This window comes from Manis pentadactyla, chromosome 3, assembly GCF_030020395.1.
Source record: "Manis pentadactyla isolate mManPen7 chromosome 3, mManPen7.hap1, whole genome shotgun sequence".
Classification (NCBI taxonomy): domain Eukaryota; kingdom Metazoa; phylum Chordata; class Mammalia; order Pholidota; family Manidae; genus Manis; species Manis pentadactyla.
Window position 1 is genome coordinate 184,202,744 of NC_080021.1, and position 27,989 is coordinate 184,230,732.

The window sequence follows — 27,989 nt, forward strand, 5'->3', positions numbered from 1 at the left end:
CCGCCTCCATCCACAGAGCAGATACACCTAAAGTATGCATATCAGATACTTGAGGCAGCATTTCCCCAGGGTCAACAGACCCGGGGGCCTGAGTTGAGTGCCTGCCCATCACATTTTCCCCTCTGCCCTCTTGGCTTGAAGCAGAAAAAGTGCTGGGCTGTGCGTAGTTCAAGGCATCCCCTGTAATCAGTGTTTGCCGTTAAAGGAAACCAGGCAGTTCAGTGAACCAGGAGGGGATGGGAGGACCTAGGGCCACTGTCAGGACCTGGGGAAGTAGAAAGAATTTCTAAAGAAAACTCGAGTATGAGTTGAGAGGAGGCATACAACAGGCCAGGCAGTGGTAGGTAGGTGAAGGGAAGGTGGGAAGGGAAAATGAGGAATAAGAGAGGTGGGTGAAGGAAAGGTGACCCTGCCTGTGAGTAGGGAGACTCAGGCAGCAGCATAGTGAAAATCGTGGCTGGATTTCCAGCTGTTGGCCTGTCTCCACAAGTAATTCTCACTTTTCAATACTTTTATCAGAGGGAAGTCCCTGTGTCCTCCTACCACGCTGACAGGTGTACTTGAAAGGGAAATGCAGACACGGCCTCCACCACCAATTCCTCATCACAGACATCAGACAGACAAGTAAGGATTCTTCAGCTGTTCCCAAAGGGCCCTGTCTGTTCAGAGAAGCCAGCAGGGCCTGCACTACCGTAAGCTGTACCAGCCGTCAGCAGCCTCCTTGGGCCTGGTCTTGGAGTGCTGTATTAAAATATGTAAAGTTTGACTGGGATGTTGGGCACATTTGTTCATGCCAGAAGGGTCCCAAGGTTTATGTTTATAATACCCACTTCCCCTCGAAGGAGAAGTCACTGTACATAATCTTCACAGTGTGAATGGTGACAGAGTGGATTCATTCTGTCACACCTAATGATTTAGGACCATCACATCGTTCACAGCAGTTACTCTGGAGATGAAAGGGGGATTGCGGGAGTGAGGGGAATTGGCGATGAAAGGGGGACTTTCATGTTTTGCTCTGTCTACTTTTATATGGTCTGAATCATTTTCACAGCAAAAAATAGTTGACTCTTGAACATCATGGGTTTGAATTGCATGGACTCACTTAATATGCCTTTCTTTTTTTCAATAAATACATTGGGGGGAAAAATCTCTTTTGGAGATTTGCAACAATATGAAAGAACATTTTCTTTTTTCTAGTATTATTTTAAGAATACAGTATATAATACATATAACATGCAAAATATGTGTTAATTGGCTGTTTATGTTATCTGTAAGGCCTCTGGTCAACAGCAGACTGTTGGTAGTCAAGTTCTTGGGGAATGAGAAGTTATATGTGGATTTTCAACTTAATGGGGGTATCTGTGCTCCTAACTCCTGCATTGTCCAAGGGTCAACTGTATTTGTGCTTTAGAGGGAAAAGAAAATCACACTGGCAAGCAGCAAGTTTTCCAGGAGCAGGGAACGAGCACAATCCCCTCTCCCTTTCCTCCCTTGCCAGGAGGGAAGCCAGTTGCCCTACTGTAACCAAGGCAGCATTGCTGAAAGTTGCTCTGACACTTAGAGAAGTCCCTACTCTTGCTCCATCCTTCCATGCAGAGCCCTAGCAGTATCTCCTACACAGAACCTCTGGGAGGGTGCAAAAGGCAGTTTCTAAGGTCACCATGAGGGTTAGAGCAATTGGATATTCCCGTGGGACTGGACAGGACAGCTAGGTGTTGCCTGTTGGGCACAGCTTCAGCACGTAGGGCCATGTAGCTCCCCAGAACCAGCCCTGCTCTGCCCCAGGAAGCAGGAGGCCTGGATTCAGTCAGCACAGCTGCATATCCAACATGGGCAGTGGTTTTGGAAACGTGATGGGTGTTCTTCCATGTTTATTCAACAGCTGTATCCAGTACCACCTGTGGAGTCATTGGCATGTGTAGGCTATGCTGTCTTTTTTTTTTCCTTTGTTTGCTTTATTTTTGTACAAAATTTTATTGTGGAAAATTTTTAGAGTAGCAAGAGCAGTATTAATATAGCAAACCCCTATATGCCCATCACCAAATTTCAAGTTCCCAGCTCATGTTGGCCCTGCTACCTTATCAGAGCTTTACAAATGGTAAATTAGCTGATTTTTAACTTTCTGAAGACCTGAATCTGTTTCCTCCCCACAGAAAAGATTGATCATTTTTTGTTTGGTTTTCAGGAATTCTGGGAGCAGTAATTTACAGAAAATAACCAAGGAGCCAGTAATTGATTACTTTGATGTCCAGGACTGAGAAGATCAAGATGCACTTAGATGAATGATTAGGTGTGGTGGAAACTTATTTGTCAGCAGATAAATCTTGCTTGTTCCCAACTGCCTGGTGGATTCACAGCCTCACATACTGTCCTGTGCTGATACATCCAAAGCATGAGTGTGTCAGAAATTCCTTTGTCCTCTATTCCATTTGTATAAAATGTTTCAGTATGGCCAGATCTCTAACTGGATGTCACTAGTGATTCAGTCATGTATTTGGAGAGGCTTCTCACACTATCACCATGATTGCTCAGAGGGTGGGGACTTTGGGGCTTGATTTGGACAAACCAGAATTTTAGCCTAAAAAATAGCACTTAGTCATAGCTTCAGTTGTCCCAGTATCCATTCTCCCCCTGAAAATGCTTATAGTATCAGATATACCTCACTCTCTTCATCCAAACTGGTCACAATCTCTGGAAAGACACAGTGGCTTTTCAGTCCAAAATACCAAACATTGAATTGGTAGACCATATCCAGAACCTCAAAAGTTATATTAAACCCCACTATGCTGAGTCTTTTGCCAAAAACTCTCATAGGTCTGTCTAAATGAACATATTTTAGTGGTTCTCAGTACCATCAGTTCTAGACCTAGGCGAAGGGTCAGGGTGCTTTACAGAATTTACAGAATTACTCTTTCTAAAGCTTAGTGGATACCTCATACAACATCACAGAGCCTGTCTGTGATAGTCACTTTCATGATAGGAGAGGACATAGAGCAAGCACCTCCTCCTGTCAAGTTGACACTGTGGCCTCTGTGAAGTGAACAGTGGAGCCCTAACTCCTCTCTGGTTGAGAAAGAGTCTCAGGTAGATTTACATTTTCTGTGTTGATTTCTCTCAGGCCTGCAGCAGCCATATTGGCTCTCCCCATCTCTGAGCCCTGGACTTCTGTTTGAATATTCAAAGAAATATGTGGACAGTCCCAGGCTTATCCCAGCAGCCCTCTGGAGGCATTCTTCCGGCTCCTTAAAGACAGGCACACTGACAGTTAACACTGGTTTGGCCCTCTTCACATTGGCACCCCTCCAAATTGGAGGCCAGGCTTCTAACACCTTCCTACTGCTCCAGAACAAGCTGTGGGCCCTCGAGCAACAGAAAGATTTGAGAAGTGATGTCACAAACTGGCACTTACTTTTCATAGGAAAAGCCAGGCCACCTTTTGGTCCCAGCCAGACAATCTGCCTTGAAAGGGTGGCTCAGGTACGGCAGTGGCACCAGGCAGCTGGAGGGAGAGACAGAACTACAAAACCACTTGTCTGTGGGCCCATTGGCACAAGGTCAGTGGCTCCAAACACAGCAGGAAGCCCATGAAGTGTCTCTTAATTCATAGAAGCAGTGGTTTCAGTGTCTGGTGAGCATATTAGAATCAACAGGAAGCAGGAGACCTAATTTCAGATTCTAGCTCTGCTACATAACTTACTGCTTGATGGAATGGAGGTGTCACTACACCAGGGTTGTTGTGAGGCCTAAAAGAGAGAACATACATGGAGATGCCTCATCTGTCATAGGTACTGTAAGTTGTAATGATACTTGATACCAGGAAAATATAGAAGCATCATCTTCCTCCATACTTGTAGCCAAGTAATAGGTATGGAATGCTAAACGGGTCTCTTCTGGTGCATGCTTGCATGCCTACCCCATGCCAAGCTTGTGCTAGGGCTGTGGGAAGCAGATGTGACCTGTTGTTTTTAGTTAATGCAGTGGGAGACATATACATAAACAAGTATTAATAGTAGAATTTGTTGGTCTCTCACAAATAGGTCATTAGTCTGTCATTAAAAACTGAGGAGCCATAAGAAGAGTTTTTTGTGATGTGATAGGAATGGGTTAGTTCTCATGGTTGGGGAAAGGGAGGCAGGAGGAAACATTTGAGCTGAGTCTTGAGATGGCAGACGGCTGTTTGGGAGGAGAGAAGTATGCCAAGTAAAGGTAGAAGAGCATCAGACAAGCCCAGGGATGTGGTTTGTGATGGGTGTGAGGAAGGGTTAGTTGCCCAGAGTAGGCAGACAATTGAAGGATCCTAACCAAAGAGTGGCATGGCTAGCTAGGCTTATGATCTAGACCGGGAGTTAGCAAATGTTTTCTGTGAAGGTCCAGATAGTAAATATATAAAAAGAAATAGGCTTTGTGAGCTTCAGGGTTTCTGCTGCAGCTTCGCAACTCTGCCATTGTAGTGTGAAAGCAGCCATAGGCAATACTTAAGCAAATGCATAAGACTGTTCTAATAACACTTTCTAGACACTGAAATCAAAGTTCCGTATAATTTTTACGTGTTACAAAATAATTTGAAAGTTGTTTGCTATTTTAAAATGTAAAAACCATTCTAAGTTTGTGGATTGTGGCAGCAGGCTACATTTGGCCGTGGACCTTAGGTTGCCCACCCTATTCTAGGCATAGTGTAAAGAAGGAATTGGAGGGCTAACTGAGGCAAGAGGCCCAGCCAAGAGCTATAGGAGTGATCCATGTGAGAGGATGAGGATTGTAGGATGATGCTGCAAAGAGGGCAGAGGTTCAGGTCTGGGAGGTAGGATAGGGTGCCAGGGGTCAGCAGGGAGCTAGCCTCCCCCTCTCAGATCATCAGAGGAACTCCACCCACAGCAAGGGGAAACTGCTTCTTGTGGCTTTGGTAGATTCTCCACTGATCACCGGCTTTACATGAGCATACATGGAACCTGTGGGCACCAGGATCCCACACTTGCTCCCTGAGAATCAGGTGGTATTCTCTCTCCCGCTTCCAGCCTCACACTTGACATCAGTGGGAGATTCTTTATGGGGCCAGAGGTTTCCAGAGTCCACGTCCTTATCTGTGGAATTCCGTCTGGCTTGTCTGGCAGGGCTGGCTCCTCTCAACAGTGGTGCCAGCCTGGCGTGCAGTGGGGGGCTGTGTGCAGGACCGCAGAGATGAAAGCAGCCTTCCTGATTGCAGGATCTGTGTGAAAGCTCTGGATCCTATCTTGGACAGGTCCTGAACAGGCCAGAGAACAGACTGGGGGAGGAAAAGAAGGAACATCAGTCTCATGGAGGAGGTTCAAAGTCTCAAACAGTGGATCCTGAGATTTAACTTTGGGGGAGTCCTTCCCACACAGCACCAGCTTTCTTGCTTCATACTTGAAAGCCTGGAGGTCTTGTTCTCTAAAGGAGAACCTGCCAGTGTGGCCACCTCTTCTAAAATTGGGGAGGAAGTGCCCAGCCAAGCCAGAGCTCCTTGACTCTAATAGACCTGCATTCCTCATCCGTCCCCTCATATGTCCTGCCATTGGAGAAATTTGGCCTCCCAAACCGCATATGCCTCAGCACAAATGTCCCATTCCATCTCTCAAGACTTTTTAGAGCTCACAAATCCCCAGGGCATTCTATAAGCCAATCCACCCTCTCAGTCTGCCAAGGTCCAGCTGCAGGGACCATTGTGGGGTCACATTCATGGTACATGCCAGGCCAAAATGAATCCAGGCCTTGGGTTCCCTAGCCTAGAACTACCCTAGGCCAGGAGGGGCCTGGATCCTCAGGAAAAGGGTAGCTGGCTTCCCCAAACAATTGCCTTGGAGTACTTCCCAGTGGCCCAGGCTGCCCTCAGCTTCAGGCTTCATGGGGTTGCTCTTCATAAAGCACATCCTCCTGGGAAACCTGACTGCAGAGGACCCAACTAACTGCTAGGTTGTCCAGTTGCCTGTCTCAACTCACTCTGTGACCCTGGGCTGTTTGCTTCCAACATCTAGGCATTGGTTTCCCCATCTGTCAAGTGGGTAATAGTTCCTGCCCATATTCCGCCCTGAACCACTAGGAGGGTAGTCGGTAGACAGTGGGAGTATGAGGTCAGGAGTTACCCAGTGTCACATGGCATCTCAGCTCAGTCAATCTCCTAGACCCTGTCCCAGGACTCTTCTGGGTCGCTCCCTTCAAGTAAGGAACAGAGCAGTCATGAAGCTGTTCTGGCAAGGGCTGGGGCTTGCCATCACTCCCTGCCTCTTACACTCCCCCCAGCTCTGCCCAACCCAAGCCTGACACATGGGTGAGGGAGTCAGAGTCCTTATGTACCCACACTTTACCAAGAATCTCTTCTGATAGTAGATAACAGCTTTTGATCACTCAATTTATGCCTAGCACTGTTTATTTCATCACTCAAAACCCCATGAAATACATATTGTTACAATTCCCATTTTACCAACCGTGAAGCTGGAGGTTGGAGAAGTTAGGTCACCTGCCCAAGATCACTCAGTGAAAAATTGGGGATCAGAAACTGCTGCTAGGTCTGATCCCAAAACCTGTGTCCTCTCCACTACACATGCAGAGCAGTGGCAGCTCACGGAGCACGTCTTGGAGTCCCTGGGACTGTGTGGCCCAGCAGGTAAGGATAAGTGGGAGTACGCTATGTTCCAGTGTAGAGAACACAAGCAACCCCCTGGCGATGAAACTTCTCCCTGTAGTAACCACTAGGGAGAAGTATGTACGTCCAAACCCAGAGGCTGGGGATAGGGTAAGGTCATGCTTACACTTTGTCTTGGGGGCGAAGCTATTTAAAACTTTTTAGTGAAGTTTATGTTAAATATTTTTTTTAATGTAAGCCATGCAGATACCTGAAGGAAGAACATCCCAGGCAGAGTCAACAGGCATTGCAAAAGTTCAGTAGTGGAGAAACACCATGCACCTTGAAGGAACAGCAAGGCCATCAGACTGCAGGGTAAAGAGTAAGGGAAAGAGTACAGGGGCCTTAAGGCCATTGGAAGGGTTAGGGCAGAGGAGAGGATGATCAGGTCTGGCCCATTTTTTTGAAAGATCATACCAGCTGCTGTATTTAGACAAGACTGTAGGGGCAAGTCAGAGCACAGGGAGAGGCTGGGAGACCAGCCATAAAACCACTGTTGTAAACCAAGAGAGAGGCAACAGTGGCTCAAACCTGGGTGATAGTGGTGGGTGGTGAGAAGTGGTTGGATTCTAGATACATTCTGCAGATAACACTATAGGGTTTGCTGACAGCTGGGATGTAGGGGGTGGGTGGGTTGAGAGAGAGGAGTCAGGGATAACTTCAAAGTTTTTGGCCTGAGCAACGGAGATTGAATTTTCCATTTCCTGAGATAGGAGAGAATGTGGGAGGAACTGGCTTGGGGGATGAAAATCTAGTAGGTGGTTGTACATGAGAGTCTAAATTGTGGAAACAGGATGGGGGTTGGGGATCTGATTTGGGGACTATTGGCATATAATGGTATTTAAAGCCTGCTGAGACCATGCTGGGAGGGAAGGTAAAATAGGAGAGGTCTGAGGACTGTACTCTGGGCACTCCATCTTCTATAGAGAAGGCAGGGAGCTGAGGACAGGATAGGAGTCAAAGATCTGCAGAGTCAGAACTGGGGGGCCAAAGCTGAAGGACTCAGTTCTACTGGGAAGTCCTGCACAGTGAGGGTCTCTGGGGTTTCCCTCCCGGTTTCCTTGGAGAGTGTGGGCTTCATTTGCTTGCCCAGGACCATCTGAACCTGCTGGGGGCAGGGACTGTCCCCAAGGCACAAGTCAGTGTAGGCCCTAGAGTATTTGGGCTCCTGAAACCAGAGAAGATCATGGGCTTTGGCTGCCTCCTCCTCTTCATCCATTTCTTAAACATGGGTGCTCCCTGGGGCTGTATCATCTCTCCCTGGGGCACCTCATCCATCTGTAAACCTTCAAATGCCTCCCTGGGTTTAAAGGCTGTATTTCTAACCCAGGGCTGTCTTTGCCTGGATGGCCCACAAGACCTCCAATTCAGCATATCTGACTTCCAAACTCTCCTGGTGTCTCCACCACCTATCCAGTCTCCCCTGCCCCAGCACAGGGCCTCCCTCTGTGAGGCGTTGGTCTTTCTAATGTCCCCTAACCTGAGGCCAGAGGCCAGAGGCCAGGACAGAGATTGGGGGAATGTGGGGGGTGGGGGAGGATAGGAACACATTCTTGCTGGCCCTGGCAGGGCTGTTCATGGGCCTGTTATGACCCCCATTTGAGGAATCTTCCTTATCAGCTGATGGGGGTTTGGTTGGGTCCCTGGAGGACTCAAAGGCTCAGGTCTAGCAGGCCTAGATTTATGCCCTCATCTGGGTGCCTGGGGGTACCTGGCTCTGAACTGTGGGTCTTCTCTCAGCCCCCGCCCCAGCCTCTGAGCCTCCAGCCCCACTCACTGGGCCTCAGGCATCCCCTCCAGAAGCCTCTACAAGACACTTAGCACATACATAACCCCTTCATTCCTGAGCAGACATGAGCTCATCAGACTACCCAGCCTTTCTCCATCACAGTGGAATGTTACTGGCAAAACAAACCTGAAGCACCTCACTCCTCTGAGCCTCGTTACCTCATTTTACAGATGAGGAAATTGAGGCCCAGTGATATTCAATAATATGCCAAAACTCAGTGGGGGGCACTTGAGTATTTGGGGTTTTTTGTTCATTTGGGAGTTTTTTGAGTGTTGTTATTTTAACTGTACCTGTATGTTTTATACATACATTTACAGAATATATTTCATAATTTAAAAACCGAACAAAAACTAGCCAAAGTTATGTGAGTAAGGACTGCAGTCCCTGCTCTCCACCCCTTACTGAGCCAGTCTCCCTGGCATAGTGGTGCATGATGGTGAGAGGACCATGAGAGGGCACAGATAACCGCAAGCACACTACACTCCCATGTGCCAGGCACAGTTCATTTCATCATCCCAGCAGCACTGTGAGTGGGGGCTATTATAACCCTGTCTTACCTAAGGTCACACAGCTAGTGAGTGGGGGAGCCGGAATTTGGACCGCAGCAGGCTGGCTTTATGGTCTGTGCTCTCATGGGCTCTGCAGCACACAGGAGGACTGGGGTCACGCCTATTCGCACTTTAGAGCCAAGAGGTGGGTGTGGTGCTAAAGTCAGACTGCATGGCTCCTCCCACTGAGGGTGTCAGCACCCCAGCCTGGCCCAAGATGGCTGCTCTCATGTCTCCCTGGGCAGCAGGACCCCATCTGAGGTAGGAGGCAAGTAGTAAGGGGCTCTTCCCAAAGCCAGGCCCATGAGGCTCAGGACCAAACCTTTATCTGCAAAGCCCTGGAGGGGCCTGGCCTGCGGTTGGGTGTCATTCCTGCCCCAGCCATGTCCCCATCTCAACTGCAGCCTCAGCTGGGGCAAGGGGTATGGTAGAGCAGAAAGTGGGGTTATGACTTTCAAAATGCCAGAAAAAGTCAAAGCTGGGGGCTCCCCAGATGCCAATAGACGCAAACCTTATCATACAGATAGGGAAACTGAGGCCCAGACGGGGGCAAGGTCCTATCTGGTCCACGCTGGGCTTGGGACTGGGAAAATGGAAGAAGAGCCAGGGCTCTCATAGCCCACGTCCTAGCCTGGCTCACAGAGCCTCACGAATTGTCTCCTGGGTCCAGCCAGGGCGTGGTTACCAGAGGAGGGAACGTGCGTGCGCATGTGTGTGTGTGACAGCATAGACTAGATGAGGCCCAGTGATGCCTGCCCCACCCCAACCTGTCTCCTTTCTTCCTTCCTGCAGTGGGACCTGCCACTATCCTCCAGACATCTCCATCTCTGCCCCAAGCACTGGGCTCACCTCTCCCCTGGGCCTAGCCTCAGTTCACCCTACCCACTTTACTTCTCTGACTTTATCTTCCACACCTCCTCCCTCTTTCCATTCCGCAATGGTATCTCCATTCTCCTACCTCAGAGCCTTTGAACTGGCTGTACCCTCAGCCTGGCATGCTCTTCCCCCAGGTGTCCACATAGTTGACTTACCCTCATGAGGTTTTTACTCAGTCAGCTCAGTGAAGCCTCTAGTCTTCACACTTTCACATACTTCCAATTCCCCTTTCCTGCTTTTCCTCCTCAGTATGTATTACACGTTTTACACAAAATGTCAGCTCCATGAAGACAAGGACTTTTGTTTATCTTCTTTGTGCCTGTGTTCTTGATGCTAGAATGGTGTCTGGCATGTTATAGGCTTTCAACCAATGTCCACTGGGAAAATGAAAGGGGTCTATGTTCTGTGCTCAGAAATACTCTGTGATGGGTCACAGAGTCTGATCTGAGCCTGACATTGGGATCAGAATCTGCAGGATGTTATGGGCAATGGGCCTAGTGAGGGTCTGTGGTGGAGCGGCGACAACAGGCAGGGGATCTGGACTGACTCACTGGCTGCCCTGCCTCTAAGACTAGCTCCCAGGGACATGAGGATGCCAGAAAGCAGACATGATCGTGAGGGTCAGAGGAGGGGAGGGACCAGAACCCAAGGGCACCTCCCACCTGTGACTGAGGCCTCAGGGCCATGCTTCTCTGGAATGCTGGGAATGAAAAAGACCACCCTCTTCACGTCCACAGAGCCACTGAGGCCGACAGAAGGAAAGAGGTTTGTCCAGGGTCACAGGTGGAGGCAGCTGTGGGCCTTTGGTCACTCCCAGGTGTCTGCTCCCCCCAGCTCAGCTCCTCCCACCCTGGGGTGTCAGACACATTCATATCTTTCCCCTCCCTCCCTGGACCCCCTGTAATCTCAGCAGGGCCCTACCCATCATTCTTCCCACTACCTGTTCTCATGCCATAGCCATTTCTTCTCCGTCTTTTAAAATGTGTGATACCTACCAACAAACACATACTGAAAATTATGTTATAAAACACTCGTATAACAAACCCATACATCCCACACACACACAAGAATTAGAAAAGTGTTAACTTCTTGCACTACCCCCATGCTCATCCCCATCTAATCTCCCATCCCTATGTCGCTGGAGAAAGCATCCCTTCTTTTTTCTTTTCAGTTAATTTTATCATGTATGGATGCACAAAGACTATTACATTTTGCTTGTTTTCCAACAGTGTAACTGCTCTCATGCTATATACAGTCTACTCCACAGCTTTTTATGCCTCCACCCTTTTCTGTGTTGTTGCAGGTCACTGTGGTGCCTTAGTTCACCCTGATGGATCATATACTGTTGTAGGTGACTGCACTGCAGTGTAAGTATCCCCTGTTGATGGACTTTTGAGTTGTTTCCAGTGCCCCCTGACCACCCACCTGGCAACCGTCCTTAGCTAAAATTTTTGGGGTGCTCACTCCACACTTCCCAGCCACCTCCCAGCTGTGCGCCCATGACCCTGCTCACTGATCCACCTTGCATCATCCTTTGGCCCCTGTTATATCCACACTCCACACAGCCGTGACTTCCCCAGTCTGTCTTCAGTTCTCTCTGAGTGCCAGACCACATGAAAGGCAGTATTGTTTATTGAGCGTTTACTCCATGCCAAGCACTATTCTTAGCAGTACACGTTTTATTTCATTAAATATTCACAGCAACACAAACTGTAGGTAATACTTTTAGACCCATTTTATAAATGAGAAAACCAGGGCCCAGAGATGTTGTTAATTTGCCCAAGACCATACACCTCTTGCCCCCAAGTTCCATAGGCAACTCAAACTCAACATTTCCACACTGTGATATCATCATCATCCTCTCCAAACCAGTTCCTATCCATGCTCCACTCTCATGGGTACATCTGTGATGCCCCAGCCCAAGCTGGAAACTCGAAGTCAGCCCTGACTCCTGCTGGGTCCTCCCCTACTCCTTTATCCAATCTGAGCTCCTACAGATTTTACCTCCTGGGAACTGAGTGAATCCTTCCTCTCCTCCTTTTAGATGCCCTGCTCTTCCTCCTGGATTTTTGCCTTTCACCACACTCCCATGCAGGCTCCACTATCCCCCTTCCCAGTACCCTGCACCCTGCAGCTCAGATGGGCTTTCTAAATCTCAATCTCACCCTGTCCCTACCTCCAAAAGAAAGCCTATCTTCCTCATGCAGTAAGGTACAGCAGCCAGCCACAGAGAGGACACCCTCACCCCGGACTCTGCTCTGTCTTCTCCTGTGGGAAGCTGTCCCAGGGCCTGAGGCTGGGCTCTAAGCCCACTCTGAGCCCCACAGTCTCCATGCAGACCCCTCTCCACCACTGAGCTCTTTCATCATGATCACCTGTGTCCTTTAAACACTCCTCAAAGGCTCAGCCACTGTGTCATCTCCAGTAATTGTTGATAGGCTGACCACAGAAGCAGCGATTGGATCCATGGGTAACGCTGCCTTCTGAGACCCAGAAGCAGGATGATTCCTGCCTGGCCCCAGTCAGTGGATCCTGGCTGCCCCACCTCCACGCACCCTCTGTGCCTTCCCCCCATGAGGCTGTTTCCTGTCTCTACACTTTTTGTAAGGATTTCCCACTCTGCATGTTTCTTCTAAGTCTGGAATTCCTAAATGTGGGAGGTGCTCTGGCACCAGGAAGAAGGAATAGGAGTCCAACCCCTTACCTACTTTCAATCTATACCAGGCATTTTCAAGGTTGGGGGATGATTTTGGCCCCAAGGAAAAGAAATTTGATTCTTGAAAGGGGGAGATGAAAAACATCTTACTCTTTTTTTTAATAAAGCATAGATATACATACAATCCATAAACAGATATACAGTATATCTGTGGTATTAAAATATCATGTGATTAAGAAAAAAAGGTCTAAAAGTCTCCTGAGGGGGGCAATAATGAAAAAAAGGTTGAGAAACTGATCTACACACTGAGGCCTTGTTTGGTCCAAAGATTGGCCAGAACTGAGAGAAAGTCTAGAGTCCTAATCCAGGAGGGCAGCTCAAGGTATCCCCAAGGCTGACCCCCACCAGCTAACTGTTGTCCTTTCCCCAAAACCAGCCCCTCCCTACCCCATGATTTAAAGTCCGACATCCTTCAATCTCATCCTATTCCTACTGAGGCCACAGGTCAGCCCTTCCCCATTCTCCCCCAGGGGTACCCCAGCTCCCAGGACTGGAAGGAGCCAGAAGCCTCTCAACTCTGCTCCCACCTTAGCTGCAGCATAACCCTGGTGTTTCTGAAAAATCCAGGAGGGAAACCCAACCACAAGATGCACCCAGGAAGTGGGGGTGCCACTGTGGGACAAGGCTTTCTTTATTGGGGTGGGGATGGAGTCACAGATCTTACTTAGAAGTGCTCTAAGCAGATGGAATCACGTAAGGGTGGGACAGACTGGACTGAAGGTTTGCTGTGAGGGGACACGGAGACAGGGGAGCAGGAAGAGGTCTCGGGTGGGAGAGCTATGGTCTTGGGCAACACAGGCATTCGGTTGTCTTCATATACCACTGGGTTCTCCAATACGTGGGCCTCCTGTGGCATGCTGGAGCCAATGAAGACCAAGTAGATGATGCCACCTAGGTAGGCACCAAGGGGCGGTGCCACCACTGGCACCCACCACCAGTCCCTGGCCCTGCAGGCAAGAGGCAGAGGCCTGCTGAGAGGGCTGATGCCCAGGATGGCACCTGCACCCACCTCAGGACAAAACGGGGAGTAGAGCCTGAGAGTAGAGGAGAGACCCCAGGAGTCATCCCTGGCCTGGGCCCCTGGTCAGCTTCAGCTTGGTTCAGGGACTGGGGGTGTTCAGGGACAGGAGTGACATTCGGTCCACGACAGGATCTGCATCAATGTTAATCTGGGGAAAGTTGGGACCCACTCCCGCCTCCCCAAGCCACCTGGGAGCCTTTCGGGACTCTCCTGTGCTGCTCCTCACACCACCCCCAACCCTTCTGCATGCCCATGACCCGCAGAAAACTCACAGGAATGGGCAGGACAGTACCTGAAGACCTGTACACCCCAGCCAGCGATGAAGGTGAAGAAGCGGGGAGGCAGGTCCCGGGATGGGTTGATGGCATATCCTGTGTTCATGCCCAGGGACACTCCAATTATGAGGATGAGGATGCCAATCACCAGTGCCTGTGTCCCTTGCAGTGCTGGGTTGTTCCCCTTGTCCGTGATAGCGAAGAGACACAGCTGGAGCATCCCCGTCACTAATACCTGGGGAACAGATACCATGGCAGGTACAATCGGGGCCCCCAGGCCAGACCCACAAGCAGAGACATGTCTTGCTACAGTTCTCATCCAGAGTTCTTGTCCTCTCTATCATGAGGGGCTGCCTGCTGAGGCCCTTCCTGAGTGGGGAAGGCTTGAGGTGGGGCCCTACCCTAGACCACTGACCTCATCCAGGAAGCCCCTCCACAGCGTCATGTGGTCAGGAAGATAGGTGGCAAAAATGTTAGCAGTGGCTGTAGGACCGGTCACTGTCAGATGTCCGCCTGAGTAGTCGATAATGGCTGCTGTGGACACACAGACTGAGTGTGAACCTGCCCCCAGCTAAACCCACTGAAGTCCCAGAAATCAGGGCAGAGGGGACAGGGACAGGGAGCACCTCCAGGGCTTTTCTCTCCCAGGAATTTTCCCAGGCCAGGACACTGAGGTCAGATCTGCCCATGTTCCAGAGGAGGAGGCTGAGACCAGAGGCAGAAAACCCAGGGCAGGACACTCACGGTAAAAGAGGCAGTAGATGGTGGCAGCAGCCAGGAAGGAACCCAGGAACTGACCCAGTACGTACACAGGAAACTTCTTCCAGGCCATGCGGCCTAGTGCACAGTTGGTGAAGGTCAAGGCCGCGTTCATGTGGGCTCCTGTGGGGAAGAGCAAGTGTGTAGGGACAGTGAAAGCAGAAACAAACAGCAATAATAAGTAATATTGAAAGCAACAACAAAAATGATCATGACATGTATGGAGTGCGTTCATTCATTTAATCCTCACAAAGGACCCCATGAGGCAGGGGCCACCATCTCCATTCCACCATTAAGGAATTAAGTGAAGGGTGGAGAAGTTTACAAGCTTGCCTAAGTTGACCCAACTGATAAAAAATGGTGGGTTTTTCCTCCCAAGGACCAGGAAGGGTGAGGTGCAGAATGAGCTGGAGGAGGGGCTGGCTGGAGGTGGGCAGGAAGAGCCTGCAGGGGACACAGGGCCTCGGACTGGGCCTGGGCTCACTCACCGGAGACGTTCCCAGCCATGTGCACTCCCATGGTGACTCCGAAGCCAAAGCCCAGGTTGACACCGAGGTAGCTCCCAAATCTATCTCCCACCACCATGTGGGCCACAGCGCCAAGACCAAACACCTGCGAGGGAGGGCCTCTGAGGGGACAGCCTGCCCAAAGCCCCACCTGCAGAGGAGGGCTCAGAGCCCACCCCGAGCCCTGGACCTCCCTGCATCGCCCTTGGAGACCCTCTGCTGTACCCACTTCCTCCAGAAACTTCCCTCCTTTTGACCTCCCTGCTCTTGCCCCCAGTCCAGGCCTCTAAGACCTGACCAGTGAGAGAGTGGGAGAGGGAGGGTGGTTGTAAAAGCAGCTGGAATGGGCCAACCACTCAGGAGCTCTTACAGACACATCCAGGCCCCTGGACCCCAAGCCCACCTGAAACTCAGAGGAGGGGGCAGGGCTTTTAAGAGGGTGTGGCTGGTGTGGATGGAACCCTTCAGAGCATCTCACACCGGCCCAGCCTGCAGAAAGTTTCTTCAGGCGATCACTGAACTTCAAGCCCAACTCTTCTGGGACTTCGCCAACATCCCCCATCAGCCCTATGGGTTCTGCCTCTCCTGCCTCCAGCAACATTCCCATTGCCTTCAGGCATCCTTCCTGAATTTCTGGCTTTTGCCAACCCCTCACTGCTTGGTTCAGCTGACATCCCCTACCCCCTAACACCCTTCACAGGAGTTTAGAAGCCTGAAACTAGGCCCTCACTCACCCTCCCCCAGCCACCAAGAGGACCCACCTGAATCTGTGTCTACCTCCCCTTCAGCTCATCTCTGCTTCCTGAACCCAGCCTTTCTCTCCCCTGCAGGAGCCTCCCTCTTGCTGTATCTTTCACCCTCCCCTTGACTGGATCCCACAGACTCAGGTCTCGTCCTTCCTAAAAGTAAACCTTCCCGCCTTAGCCCAGCCTTCCCATCTAGCGGAGGACTCCTGGCTGCCCGTCTCTGGGTCACTCAGGCTCCAGGAAAGGACCCACTGACCGGTTCCTTTATCCCTTCCCCTGCTCTCCCTCCTCAGTCTGGCTTCTGCTTCCACATGTCACAGATGCAGAAGCTCTCTCCAAGGGCTCCAGAGTCCCAGAAGTCCCTTTAGACATTTAGCTTACTTGACTTGGTTGGCTTTGACCCTCTGAACCACTCAGTGCTTCTGAAAATTCCCTGCTCTAAGGCCTCCGTGACAGCCCTCCTGGTTTCCCTCTTACCTCCGCAGCCTCTCCCCATCTACAGTTCCCACATTCTTCTTGCTTCATCTGCCTCATAATACAGATGGCCCCAGGGCTCCATCCTGGCCCTTTTCTCATCTCTCCCCACTCTTCTGGGTCTTCTAACCAGGTCTGTGGCTGCAGATACGCTTGATGCACTAAAATTCCCCATAGCTCCTGAAAGCCAGATCTCTGCTTCCAAATACCTACTGAAAGTCTGGGTTTTCCAGAGGCATCTCAGGCTCTATGTAGAAAGCTCACCATCTCTTGGAAAATCTGATTCCACATCCTGGCTGCCAGAGCCAGAAATTTGAATGTCACAAATAAGAGCTTCTGCTCCCCCCTGCCCTATACTCCTCTTCTCCCACATCTAATTAGCTCTGCTTACATTCTCTCAGATCTTACCCAGCCTCTTCCATGCAGCCAGAGTGACCTTTCTAACACAAAAATTTGATTGTGTCTACTTTTGTTCAGACACTCACTGGTTCCTCTCCATTTCTTGGATAAAGCCCAGACTCTATAGACCATCATTTAAGGCCATTTATAATACCTGCTCCAGTGTTCTCTGTGTTCAGCAGTAGTATTGCTACTAAATAATAATAATCATTTATTGAGCATCAACATGTGCCAGGCACTGGGAAGCAAGTTTTATCTATCACCTCCTTTAACCTTTATACCCCCAACTTATGTGTTAGATACTCTTACTCTCCCAGATCAGCAACCCAAGGTTTAGAGAAGATGAATGGCTTTGTCTAGAGTGTACAACCTGTATGTAGTAAGCCAGAACTTGAATCTAGGCAGTTTACTTATGCCAGACAGCCTCAAACCAAACAACCACAGCTACCTGCCTGCCTCTCTTTCTCATGCCTCTGTCTTTTACATATGCTGTTCCTTCTGTCTGGGAACCTGATATTAGATCTTGAAAAATCGATACTCTAAGGCCACACTTAGATGTCACCTCCTTTGAAAAGCCCATTGATTTGGACATGTTGTCTCTGAGGTTCCACTAGATGTCCAGGCTGCTGGAAATCAGAATCCATAAATTTGTATCATCTAATATGATGTCCAATATAGCTAATACATACTCAAAATGTGGCTAGTCCAAATTGAGGTCTGCTGTAAGTGTAAAGTATGCACCAGATTTCAGGTACTTAGTAGGAAAAGGAGAATGCAGAATATCTTACTAACAACTTTTTTTTTGGTATCATTAATCTATAATTACATGAAGAACATTACGTTTACTAGGCTCCCCCCTTCACCAAATCCCCCCCACAAACCCCATTACAGTCACTGTCCATCAGCGTAGTAAGATGCTGCAGAATCCCTACTCTTCTTCTGTGTTGTACAGCCCTCCCCGTGCACCCCCCACATTACACATGCTAATCGTAATGCCCCTTTTCTTTTTTTACTAACAATTTTGTGTTGATTACATGTTGAACTGGTAATATTTTGGATAAATCAGTTAAATACAATAATTATTAAAATGAATTTCATCTGTCACCTTTGCCTTTGTACTATGCCTACTAGAAAATTTTAAGTTACATATGTGACTCATACTGTGTTTCCCTTGGACAGTCCTGTTCTTGAGATTTTAACAAAGAAAACCTGGAGAATTATGGACTGAGGCCCACAGTTGAAGCCACCAGGGAGGATGAAGATTCCTGCAAGAGGGTGCAAGGTAAGAAGGCAGCAGAGGGCTACACCTATAGCCACACATCAGCCCTCACGAGTGGGCATTAGAAACCCCATCTGGAGCAGCTGGAGCTGGAGGAGGGTTACCAAGTGGGAGAACAAAGAAAGAATGTGCCTTGGACACCAGAGAGAAGCAGAGTTTCCCAAGGAGGTGTGTAGTCCGCATAGTCACTTGCAGCCTCTGGGTCAAGTGCATAAAAGGCAGAAAGCATCCCTTTGGATGTGACAATCCAGAGGTCATTAGTAGCATGGTGAGCATTATACCATCAAGCCATGAGGACAGAAGCCAGATCCCAGAGACTGAGAGGTGAGTAGGTGGTGAGGAAGAGTTTGAGGGCACCAGTGTAGACATCTCTTTGATAACCTGCTTGAGAATGATGGAGGGAAGAATGTGATAAATGGTGGGGTTCACAAGGTGAAGGGAGGGATGTTTTGTTTTATACTGTGCCATTTTAAGACACATCAGTATGTCAAAGTTGAGAGGGGAAGAGGCTGAAGATGAAGGGGAGAGAAAATGCAAGCCAAGTACCTGAGTAAACTGGAGGGGTGGAACTGGTGCGGGGATGGGACTGGCATGGGGTCCTCCATGAAGGATGAGGCCCCACACTAGCCAAGGGGATTTCTGTGGATGCACAGGTAATGATATATGGTAGTGAGAGGAACAGGTGGGTGAGGACCAGACACAGGAAGCCCACCTGATGGATTTCTCTGTCAAGCTGGAGATGAAGCCATTTGCTGATTTAAAAAAAAAAGACTGGTAGAGTATAGATCAACTTTGAGGTAGACAGAAAAAGTGAAATGGCCTGGATAGGGCAGGGGCGACACAGGTGAGCAGGGCATTGGGTTCTGGACAGGTGCAAGGGTGCCCAGAGACAGGCTGGCTTAGGGCCAAAGGTAGCATGAGGCAGGAGAGAAAAGGAACAGATTGGGGGTGGGGATGGGGAGTGGGGCCAGGACAGGCTGACAAGCTTGCAGTGTGGGGTCTAGAAGTGCAGGGTCTGGAGCAGGCAAGGAGCGTCTCAAGACAGAGGGTCCTGACTTCCAAGAGGGAGCTCGGAACCATTTGCTAAATATAACAAATGAAGGAATAAATACCACATGATCTCCTGTATCAGAGTTGCCAGCTGGCAGCCCATGGACCTGATCCATCCAACACACACATTTTGTTTAGATAACTTGGTTTTGACAGGAAGTTTCAGCTTCTGTTGAAAAATGAGAAGTTCGGGCAGTGCTGGCCTGCATTCTGCCCTACATGGCACCAATTAGCTGAAGCAGTGGCTGCTGGGTCTTTGCACAGGTCCAGACCCTACAGTTAGCCACAGTCCGCATCACCCTTTCTCTTTCGGGCCCCTGTAGCATGTAAGTTTGCAACTCCTGCCCTACGGCTCATGTCTACAACAGGTTCTCCAGGCCTCCCCTCCCCGGTCAGTCACTGTGGCCCAGCAGCTTGTTCAGTTCCCAGTAGCTATGAAGCCAGCCCAGAGCACACCACCTCCGGAGACTGCAGAGTGGAACCAAGTGGGACAATCCGCTTTCCTCATCCTGCCTACAGTAAATGGGGCCCAAGGTCACACTAGCTTTTCTGGCAAAAGCTTTACCCTGATGACTCACTGAGCTTCCTATCAACTGAAAAAGCCCCCACTTTTTGGCATAGGCCTGACACCTAAAAATAGCAAAACAGTGTCTTATATGAGTTTAAACTTCACAAAAGTTATTTTACAAACATTACTTCCCTTCATTCCTCACAGCAAATCTGCATGGCAACTGTTTCCGTTCCCACCTACAGATGGGGAAACCAAGGCCTGGGAGCGATCTTAAAATACCCAAAGCCTAAAAGTGAGGGCCTTACCTCCACTGGGGGAGAATTACCAAACCAGGGTACTGAAAATCCTGCCATAGGTAAGCAAGCTAAAGGACAGAGCATAGAGACAAAGGGTGAAAACTGTGATATTAAACTGGACTGGACTTAGTCTTAATTTAAAATGTAACCTTGGGCAAGTGACTTAATTGTGTGGAGCCTCAGTTTCCCCATCTGTGAAATGAGGATAATACTAGAACCTCCCTCACAGGGCTGTTTTGGGAAGATGCTACACGTAAGTGATTTAGCATCATAGCACCTGGTGTGCAGTAGGTATGTAGTGGGTGCCCAATAAATCTCAACAAAAGGAAATAAACATGGATGTGGGCAGGCATCAATGCATGTGGGTGGTGCCTGCTTCCCTAAGAGCTCTCTGAGGAGGCACCTCCTGCCTCTCTGGTTCCAAGGTTTAACAGTCCTCCTGGGGCTGGAATGTCTTGTCATAAATGAATGACTTTGCCCTGAATTAAAGCCGGACAGGATCCAGCTGCTGTCCTCATAGCTCTGGAGGGTGGGTAATGGGGGAGGGGCAGAGGGCAGGAGGTAGGGACGGAAGAGCAGAGGAATACCTGTCATAATGACAGAGATCAACACGTGTGTCCTACATGTGTACTGGGTGTCAGGCCCTTGACCTTCTTCACACAAGGCTGCCAGCTCTGTGTCAGTGTCACATTTACCAACAAGGAAGCTAAAGTTCTCAACAGTTAGAATACTTGTGGACTAGCACAGCTAGAAGAGAGCAAGGTGGGGAATCAAACCCAGCTCCAACGCCCCAGAAGGCCCAGTTCAACTCACTCCATACCTGAGAAGACAGGCTCTGGGCCTCAGAGAGACCTGCCCAAGATTAGCTGGTGACTCAGTGGTAGGACCAGGATAAGAACCCAGGTGTCCAGAGTCCCCTGGGCTTCATGGGCCCCACTGTCTCCTACACTGTGGCTCAGTGTACACACACTCACACTCACAACCACACACACCCAGGCACATATACACACATTGCCTCCCCCACCCCCACTTCCTCAGGCGCTCCTGACCACCTTAGCTTCCATTCCCAGAGGCTACCCCTTCTTTTTCGTGGACCTGGGCCCGCTGTAAGCAGCAAACAAGCATGACTACAGCTTACAGGCAGAGGCTGGCTGGGTCAGGTGGCAGGGCTGAAGCAGGCAGAGAGAGAGGGAGTTTCTAAGAAACTAGAAACCCCACTTGCAGTATGGTTTCTGTCCCATCATCCACTAACAGAGCCCTTGCCAAGGTCCCCAGTGGCCTCCACGTTGCCAAATGCTATGGACACATGCGGGTGCTCACCTTCTCTGGCCTGCTGCAGCCTCCCACACTGCTGACCAGTCCTTGCTGCCTGTCAGCACCACACAAGCCAGGCTGCTGTTCTGTTTGTGTATGTTCGGACAGAGAGAATGAATGGTTCCCCCTCTGTGCTGATGACATTGCTCTCTCCAGCCCAGCCTTTCTTCCCATTGAGGATTTTCAAACCCTGACACTCAATGTTCTCTCGCTAATCTCTTTATTCAGTTTCTCTTCTCTCCACTTCCAGCCATGACCCTGACACCTCCCCGCCACCCCATGGTTTCAGTCTGTCACCGTATACTCTGAGCCCTTTCTCTCCCAAAAAGATTGGGTGAGAAAGACAGAGCTCTTCCTTATGCTACTCCCTCAGGCTCCCAGCTTGGAGGCCAGGAAATGAACACTGTGACCTGCGGGTCAGTAGTGGGGTGGGGGTCATGGATTGACTTTACTGAGCTCCACTTTCCTGAGGCCCTGGGGTTCATGGCCCTTCCACAAAGCCCACACACCCTGGGCCTCCCACCTACTTACCATCATGACATACGTGCTCATGAGCTCGGCCAGGAACTCTCGCACCATCTCCTTCTGTAGTATGTCTTGCATCCTTGTCATCACAGGCCATGAGACCATCTTGGAGTTGTGGGTGGACCTGCAGCAGCAGCCCAAGCCCCTGGGCAGAGATGAGACTAAGTGCACTTGCTGTCCATCGGCCCTTCGACTCATGGCTGGCTGAGTTAATGGGTAACCCAGCAGCTTCTCCACATGTACCTCCTCTTGCTCAGGGCAGCTGGTACAGCTGGGATCAGAGACACCTGAGAGTCACAGGGATCTGGAGAAGGACGGGTAGATGGCCAGGCCAGGCCAGGCACCTCCTTCCTTCTGGTGGGGACTGGACCGGTGGGAAGGGTACACCAATGAGGCCACTTTGCAAAGGGAGCTGTTGGGAAGCCAGTAAGTGCCATCTGTGGTGCCATGAGCCTCCAGGGTGAAGCAGATGGGAGAGAACAGACAGGAAAGCAGAGCTACTTTGTCTTTCTGCCTGCCTATCTGCAGGCGCCCGAACCCTGGGGACACTGGCAGGCCATCAGGCTGGGCCTGACAACAGCGAGGCACTCTGCAGATCGCACAGGGTGTGGCAGAGTCTGCTCCCAGGCTCTATAACAGCACCAGGTTCTGCCGAAGACAAAGGGCTCTGCAAAGCATACCAGGCTCTGCAACCAGGTCAACAAAAGCAGGTGTTAGTGAGTGGGAGAATGGATGAGCAGGACACAGTAGACAACAAAAAACACTAACCAGCCACCAAAGATGGAGTGCTTATACTACCTACTCTGTCCAGGCATTATACTAAGGACCATTGTCATGATTCCTGCTCTTAGAAAGAAAAACCATTAATTAAGCAGTTACTATGAAGCATGAGGAGTGTTACCACAGATAACGAGTGAGCACTGTGGGATTTCAGGGAGGAAGCAAATGACAGAGGAGAGGGTAAGAGGCTGTCCCAGAGGAAGGGAAATTTAGGTTGACAATAGAAAGCTGGCCAAATGAAGGAGCATTGGGGAGGCAGGGTAAAGTTCTGTGTATTGGAATGGCCTGGACAAAGGCTTGCAGATAGACAGTATCTGATATGTGGAGGAATTCCACAGGATGGACTGGCCAGAAAAAAGAGTGAAAGTGACATGAGATGGGCCCAGAGGGGCACAGGCAGATGGTAGAAGGCCTCATGGCCCGTGTTAGGGAAGCTGAACTCAATCAGAGGGCCATGAGATTAGGTGGAGGATTAAGCAGGAGCATTGCCTCCTCTATGGAGGCAGGGATAAGGGAGCAGGAGAGGAGGCGTGGTGAGCAATCAGGAAGCTTCTGAGGTGATGGCACCCTGAGCCTAGAAGGTGCTGTGGAGATGGCTGGAAGAGAGTCAAACTGACAAACTTGGTGTTTGATGAGGGAGAAGAACAGAGAGGGTAGTGTCTGGCCCATGTTCTGGCTAGAGCAGCAGAATGACACGTGAGGCATAGAAGAGAAGCTGCAGGCTTAGGCAGGAGGATGAGGAATCCCCTTCCGGGTGTGTTGAGTTTGAGAAACCTACCAGACACTTAGGCGTAAATGACCAACAAGGAAGCATCTGGTCATGTGGTCTTGTTTGGAGAGATACACTTAGAGGTCAACTAATCATAGGGTGTAGAATGAGAAATGGGCATCTAAGAAAACTAGCCTGCAAACCAAGAAACTAACAGCCAACCAGATAAACACCCAAAAAATATCTGCTAACCAAGGAACTAAATAGCTAACAACTCAGCAAACAACCCAACTAACTAATCAATCTAGCAACTTAACCAACTAAGTGACTCCCCTATGAACCAGCTCATTTATCCAACCCACCAACCAACCAACCAACCAACAGTAAATGAACCAGGCACCAGTGATACAAAGTCTTTACCCTTGGACTGTCTCATCTAGTGAGGAGATGGATAATGGCAGCACTGTCAGGGAAAAGGAAGCCTAGCATGGCACTTGAGGCCTGCAGAGATTTTTGATGGCCTAATGTGGCTGTCGGGGAGTAGGGGAGTGGTAGAAAGAATGGTGGGAGTGAGCACATTCTAGATCTTTTAGGAGACTGGCTACATGCCTCACTTTGAGGCATGGGGGAATCATGAGTATCAAGGACAAAAGGTCTTGATTTCTGGCAACAGAAGAGAAGGGGATCTGTGACAGCAGAGACCACAGGAGGTGGAGTGGGCTTGGGAGAGTAGAGGAGGGTGTTTTCAACTGGGACAGAGGTGCTGGTGGGACACCAGTGAATCTTTAGAAACAGGGTCTAAGGCCTAGGAGAAAGGCCTGGGCTATGTCATCAGCACAGAGGGGGAACTATTCATTCTCTCTGTCCAAAAGTATGCATACAGAAAAAGACCCCTGCTTGTGTGGAGCTGACAGGCAGCAATGAAATATAAGAAGAAAGTACTCTTGTGTGTTAGAAAGTAGTGTGTCTTATGTGTAAAGAGTGCAAGGAAAAGGGGGTGGGCATGGTTTTAACTGGGCAGTCAGGATATGCCTCATTGAGAAGGTGGCATTTGAGCGAAGACATGACAGAGGTGAGGGAGTGATCCCCATGGATAACTACAGAAAGAGCATTTTGAGCAGACGGAATGGTCGGTGGAGGATTTAGCATGTTTGAAGGAAAGGAAAGGAGGCCAATATGACTGGAGTAGGGAGAACAGGGGTTGGGTGGGTGAAGGTCAGAGAAGAAACAGGGACTAGACAGGCAGGGCCTTGGCCATTGCAAGGACGCTGGCTTTTATTTCATCCCAAAGAGACCTGAGCCTGAGAAGGGTCAGGTAGTGAGTTCAGTTCAGTGGAGCACCACCTACCTAGGGACAATTGGAACCCACTGACCAACTCCTTGACCCTCATATGCAGGCCTTTCTGAGCCTCCCCTCGTCCCGGGGCCTAGCTGTATTTGGCTATGGATGCAAGGGAGAGAGGCCTTCCTTTGAGCCCCATGAGCTAGAGGGGGTGGAAAGAGGGTATGTGGGGATCAGCTGTCATGGGGGAGAGGCTGAGATTGGGGCAAGGAGGGCACTGGGTGGGGTCAGGAGGCTGGGGAAGGGGAGCGTGTGGGGTGCTTACCGCCTCTTCCTGTCTGCTTGAGTCATATTCTGTCTTTGGAGCCAGATGCTGTGGAGCCAAAGAGAGGTCACTGGGGCTGGGAGGCAAGGTCAAAAAACTTGAAACGACATTCTCATCAGACCTCATCAAAGGGGAGAAGCCACAGGGATAGATAGCTCCTTCTAGTTCTAACCCCTCAACTCAGCCAAGCTGGCAGCCAGCGAAGGGGGGGGAATGGGTGTGCTCCAGCCAATGGGAAGAAGCCCTGGAGTCCCACCCCTTTACCATGCTGGCTTCAAGACCCCTGACCCCTAGACCCAGTTTTGGACAGTGGAGATGCCTATAGCCTCCCCTCAGTGGCTCCACCCTCACACACACATGTGTTACTGCCCTTAGTCTAACCTCAAGCCCTCTTGCTGCTGCCTTAAATGGTGGCTTTTCTGGGGCATTTTCCTTGCATACACACACAGACTCACACACACACAGGATGAGATTCTAAAAATTCATTTTGTCCATACCCCCACTTCAGAACAAAGTCTACCCTCTCACCTTTCCTGAAAATTCCCCCTTGTATTCCCATTTTCCCTGCAAATGACAACATCAAGGCAACCCTTGAGTTTTCCTAGCCTGTATGTTCCGGTTCTCTAACCAGTTCCCTCTAGCTGCAGCACAAGTTCACAACCTGGCCCCAACTGCAGAGCTCCTCAAGCTCCAGCCACAGCCTCTCAGGAGGGGCCTCTGCTCAGGGGTAAAACCACTCCAGCAAAGCCAGCAGCCACACAGCTCTGATCTGCAGCCCTTCTGTTTTGATCTAGTGTTGCTGGTCTCCACATTCTCCTTCTACTAACCTAATGTTCTGCTGACAGCCCAGCCCAACACATCCTTCCAGTCCCAGCTCCACCACTGATCTTCCAGGTAAGGAAACTGAAGCCCAGGAGAGTGGGACGGGTCCATGTCATGCAGCAGCTCAGGACTAAACCAGAAGAGACATCCAAACCTTCAGCTCCCAACTGGGGCTCCTTCCCCAGCTAGACCCACAGTTATTTCCTCCCCAGAGGGTCCTCAGAGAATGGCAGCCCCAGGCCTAAGACCCCAGGGAGGCCCCATGTCCCAGCCCTGCCTGAGGCCAACTCACCCTGCTGAAGTGCCTTCTGTTCCACAGCATCCGCTTTGGGGGCTTCCTAGTTACAGCCGGTCTTGGTCTGTCCCTCCATGACTGTCCTGGACTCTGACTGTTCCCCTAGCTGGGATTCCACTGTCCTTCTGTCCCCAGCTAAAGCCTGCCTTTCAGACCTCCTCGGCTGGCCCTGAGCACTTCTCTGCACTGTTCCTCTAGGGGAGAGGTCAGTGGAACAGGGGTTTGGCCTGTGCCGTTTGAGCCAAGTCCAGATATACTGCCCGAAATAGCATCCGTCTCCTGCTAGCAGTGCCACGGAAACTGGATTCTAAGGCAGCCCTTGTGAGGTCAGACGTGGAACTCCGGGTGGGCACTCTGGGCCTTATGGTCTCCAAGCCAAGTGTCCAGGACAGAGCCAGTCCTGGGAAAGCCCTACCAGGACCCCAGTCCTGGGAAAGACTTCACAGGCTCCTGAGCCCCTGGTTGTAGGGAGAGCTGTGCAGAAGGGGACGGTGGTGGAAAGTTCTGATAATCAAAGCCAGGTGGAAGGGTTTGGGAGGAGACCCTGGGTCAGTCCTAGGGAGCTCCAACTCTGAAGGAGGAAGGGGAGACTCAGGCCCTGGACTCGGGGCTTCTGGTCTAAGGAGAAGGAGGACACACAAGCCGTATTTTCAGGGAAAGCCCAGTCTGAGAAGGGAGATAGAGCCTAGGCCTTGTCCTCTGGGTCCTTAGTCTGGGGAGAGGAGGAGAAGCCTGAGCCTTGTCCTCTGGGAGCCCACATAGGAGTCAGAGAAGAAGAAACCTAGGCCTTGTCCTTAGGAAAACTCCTCCTTTGGGGACAGCAAGCGAGGCATCTATGAAGGAGTCAAAGCCAGACTAGAATGTGGGGCTCCCACCCAGGGCTGTGGAAGCTCAGTGACCAAGGTGGGGTCATGAGGGAGCCAGAGAAGACTTCTGAGCCAGAGCACGGCGGGGCCTCCCAGGATGGGGCAGGTGGGATTTGAGCAGTTGACCCACTGGTGAGACACAGGTGAGTGGCTGCTGGTCTGCAGACTATAAGGAGACTCACCAGGTGGAGTGGTGGATGGTGGGTGGTAAGATCAGGAGCTTCTAAGGCTGGGCAGCCCATTGGTTGTAAGGAGGCAGGATAGTACTTGGTTGCCCAAAGCCAGCCCTGGTAATAGAACTGTCCTCTAGAGGGTGCCAATAAACTGGGCCAGGTCTCCACCCCAAGTTGCCCTGCAGGTCACTCTGTAGGGAGAGGCAGGGGTAGGCTGCGTTCCAAGGGCTTCCTAGTCAGAAGCTGTCCTTAAAGAGCAAACTCTTCCACTATACCCCCCAGGGCTGAGGCTCTGCCCCTCACTCCCCTCTGCAGACTCAAGTGGGTTCTGGACACTAAATCCTTCCTGTAGGAAGGGAGAGATGTACCTCTAAACGTGCGGACACCTGCCCTTGTTCCTTTCCTGTGTGTGCTGTTGGGGTCAGAGTGAAATAAGGGCAAAGGTGGAACAGGGGTTTTATATGAGGTCAAAGCCTGGGCAGACTTTGACTGGGCTAGGATCCAGTTGGTGAGGGAGGGAATTGGGTTCCATGCTGTAGTCAGGGATGGAGCCCAGGCTCACTTACTGGGCTGGGTGCTGAAGACCCAGAGGTGGAGAAGACACTGTCTACCTGTCTCTTAGGAGAGATGGATAAACAGCAGGTGACTTAGGATACACTGTATTACAGTGGAAGGAATACAGGCAGCAGCTAAGCCAGCCTAGGGGGATTGGGGCAGGAATCTTCTAGGAGAGGTGATGGACATGAGTCCTCCAAGGTGACCAGGGGCAAGAGGGCATTATTCAAAGCCACTTGAAGCCCAGTGGGATTGTGAGAAAGCCTAACATATTCTGGGAACTGTAAGTGGCTTGGAGAGGTCTGGGGAAGTGGGCAGGGATAGACCGTGAAGGGCTTTGTCAGCCAAGACATGGAGTCAGACTTTATCCTGAGACTTGAGGAGCCCTTGGAGGATTCTAAGCAAAGAGAAGAGCAACATAGCCAATCTGCGGTCCTTAAGGCCCGGGAATATGGAGC

General features: G+C 50.4%; 2 protein-coding genes and 1 long non-coding RNA gene across 10 annotated transcripts in view; 2 read left to right on the top strand and 1 right to left on the bottom strand.

Moving 5' to 3' along the window:
- NFX1 (nuclear transcription factor, X-box binding 1) overlaps positions 1-2,464 on the top strand; it is a 75,045-nt gene extending 72,581 nt beyond the window's left edge. For both annotated transcript variants that reach the window (XM_036898142.2, XM_036898143.2), the window contains exons 23-24: positions 520-624; positions 2,186-2,464. In XM_036898142.2, coding sequence (XP_036754037.2) covers positions 520-624; positions 2,186-2,258 — 178 coding nt within the window. In that variant the 3' untranslated portion in view covers positions 2,259-2,464. The remainder of the gene's footprint in view (positions 1-519; positions 625-2,185) is intronic.
- A 1,891-nt stretch (positions 2,465-4,355) lies between these two features.
- On the bottom strand, positions 4,356-26,134 carry AQP7 (aquaporin 7). Of its 6 annotated transcripts, XM_036898147.2 has the most exons (8): positions 25,935-26,129; positions 24,821-24,868; positions 21,731-21,869; positions 15,113-15,236; positions 14,610-14,747; positions 14,281-14,399; positions 13,883-14,100; positions 11,468-13,516 (listed from the first exon to the last, which is right to left on the bottom strand). In XM_036898147.2, the coding sequence occupies exons 2-8, from the start codon at positions 24,844-24,846 to the stop codon at positions 13,234-13,236; spliced, it is 1,047 nt and encodes a 348-aa protein (XP_036754042.1). In that variant the 5' UTR covers positions 24,847-24,868; positions 25,935-26,129; the 3' UTR covers positions 11,468-13,233. The 6 variants fall into 6 exon arrangements, with proteins under 6 accessions (XP_057354739.1, XP_036754042.1, XP_036754044.1 ...); XM_057498756.1 differs by lacking the exons at positions 11,468-13,516; positions 21,731-21,869; positions 24,821-24,868; positions 25,935-26,129 and adding exons at positions 4,356-5,263; positions 6,852-6,948; positions 21,206-21,676; XM_036898149.2 differs by lacking the exon at positions 15,113-15,236 and having other exon boundaries at positions 25,935-26,134.
- LOC118918869 (uncharacterized) overlaps positions 8,188-27,989 on the top strand; it is a 33,736-nt gene continuing 13,934 nt past the window's right edge. For both annotated transcript variants that reach the window (XR_005027279.2, XR_005027281.2), the window contains exons 1-3: positions 8,188-9,238; positions 11,157-11,220; positions 17,929-18,031. This is a non-coding gene — a long non-coding RNA (uncharacterized LOC118918869). The remainder of the gene's footprint in view (positions 9,239-11,156; positions 11,221-17,928; positions 18,032-27,989) is intronic.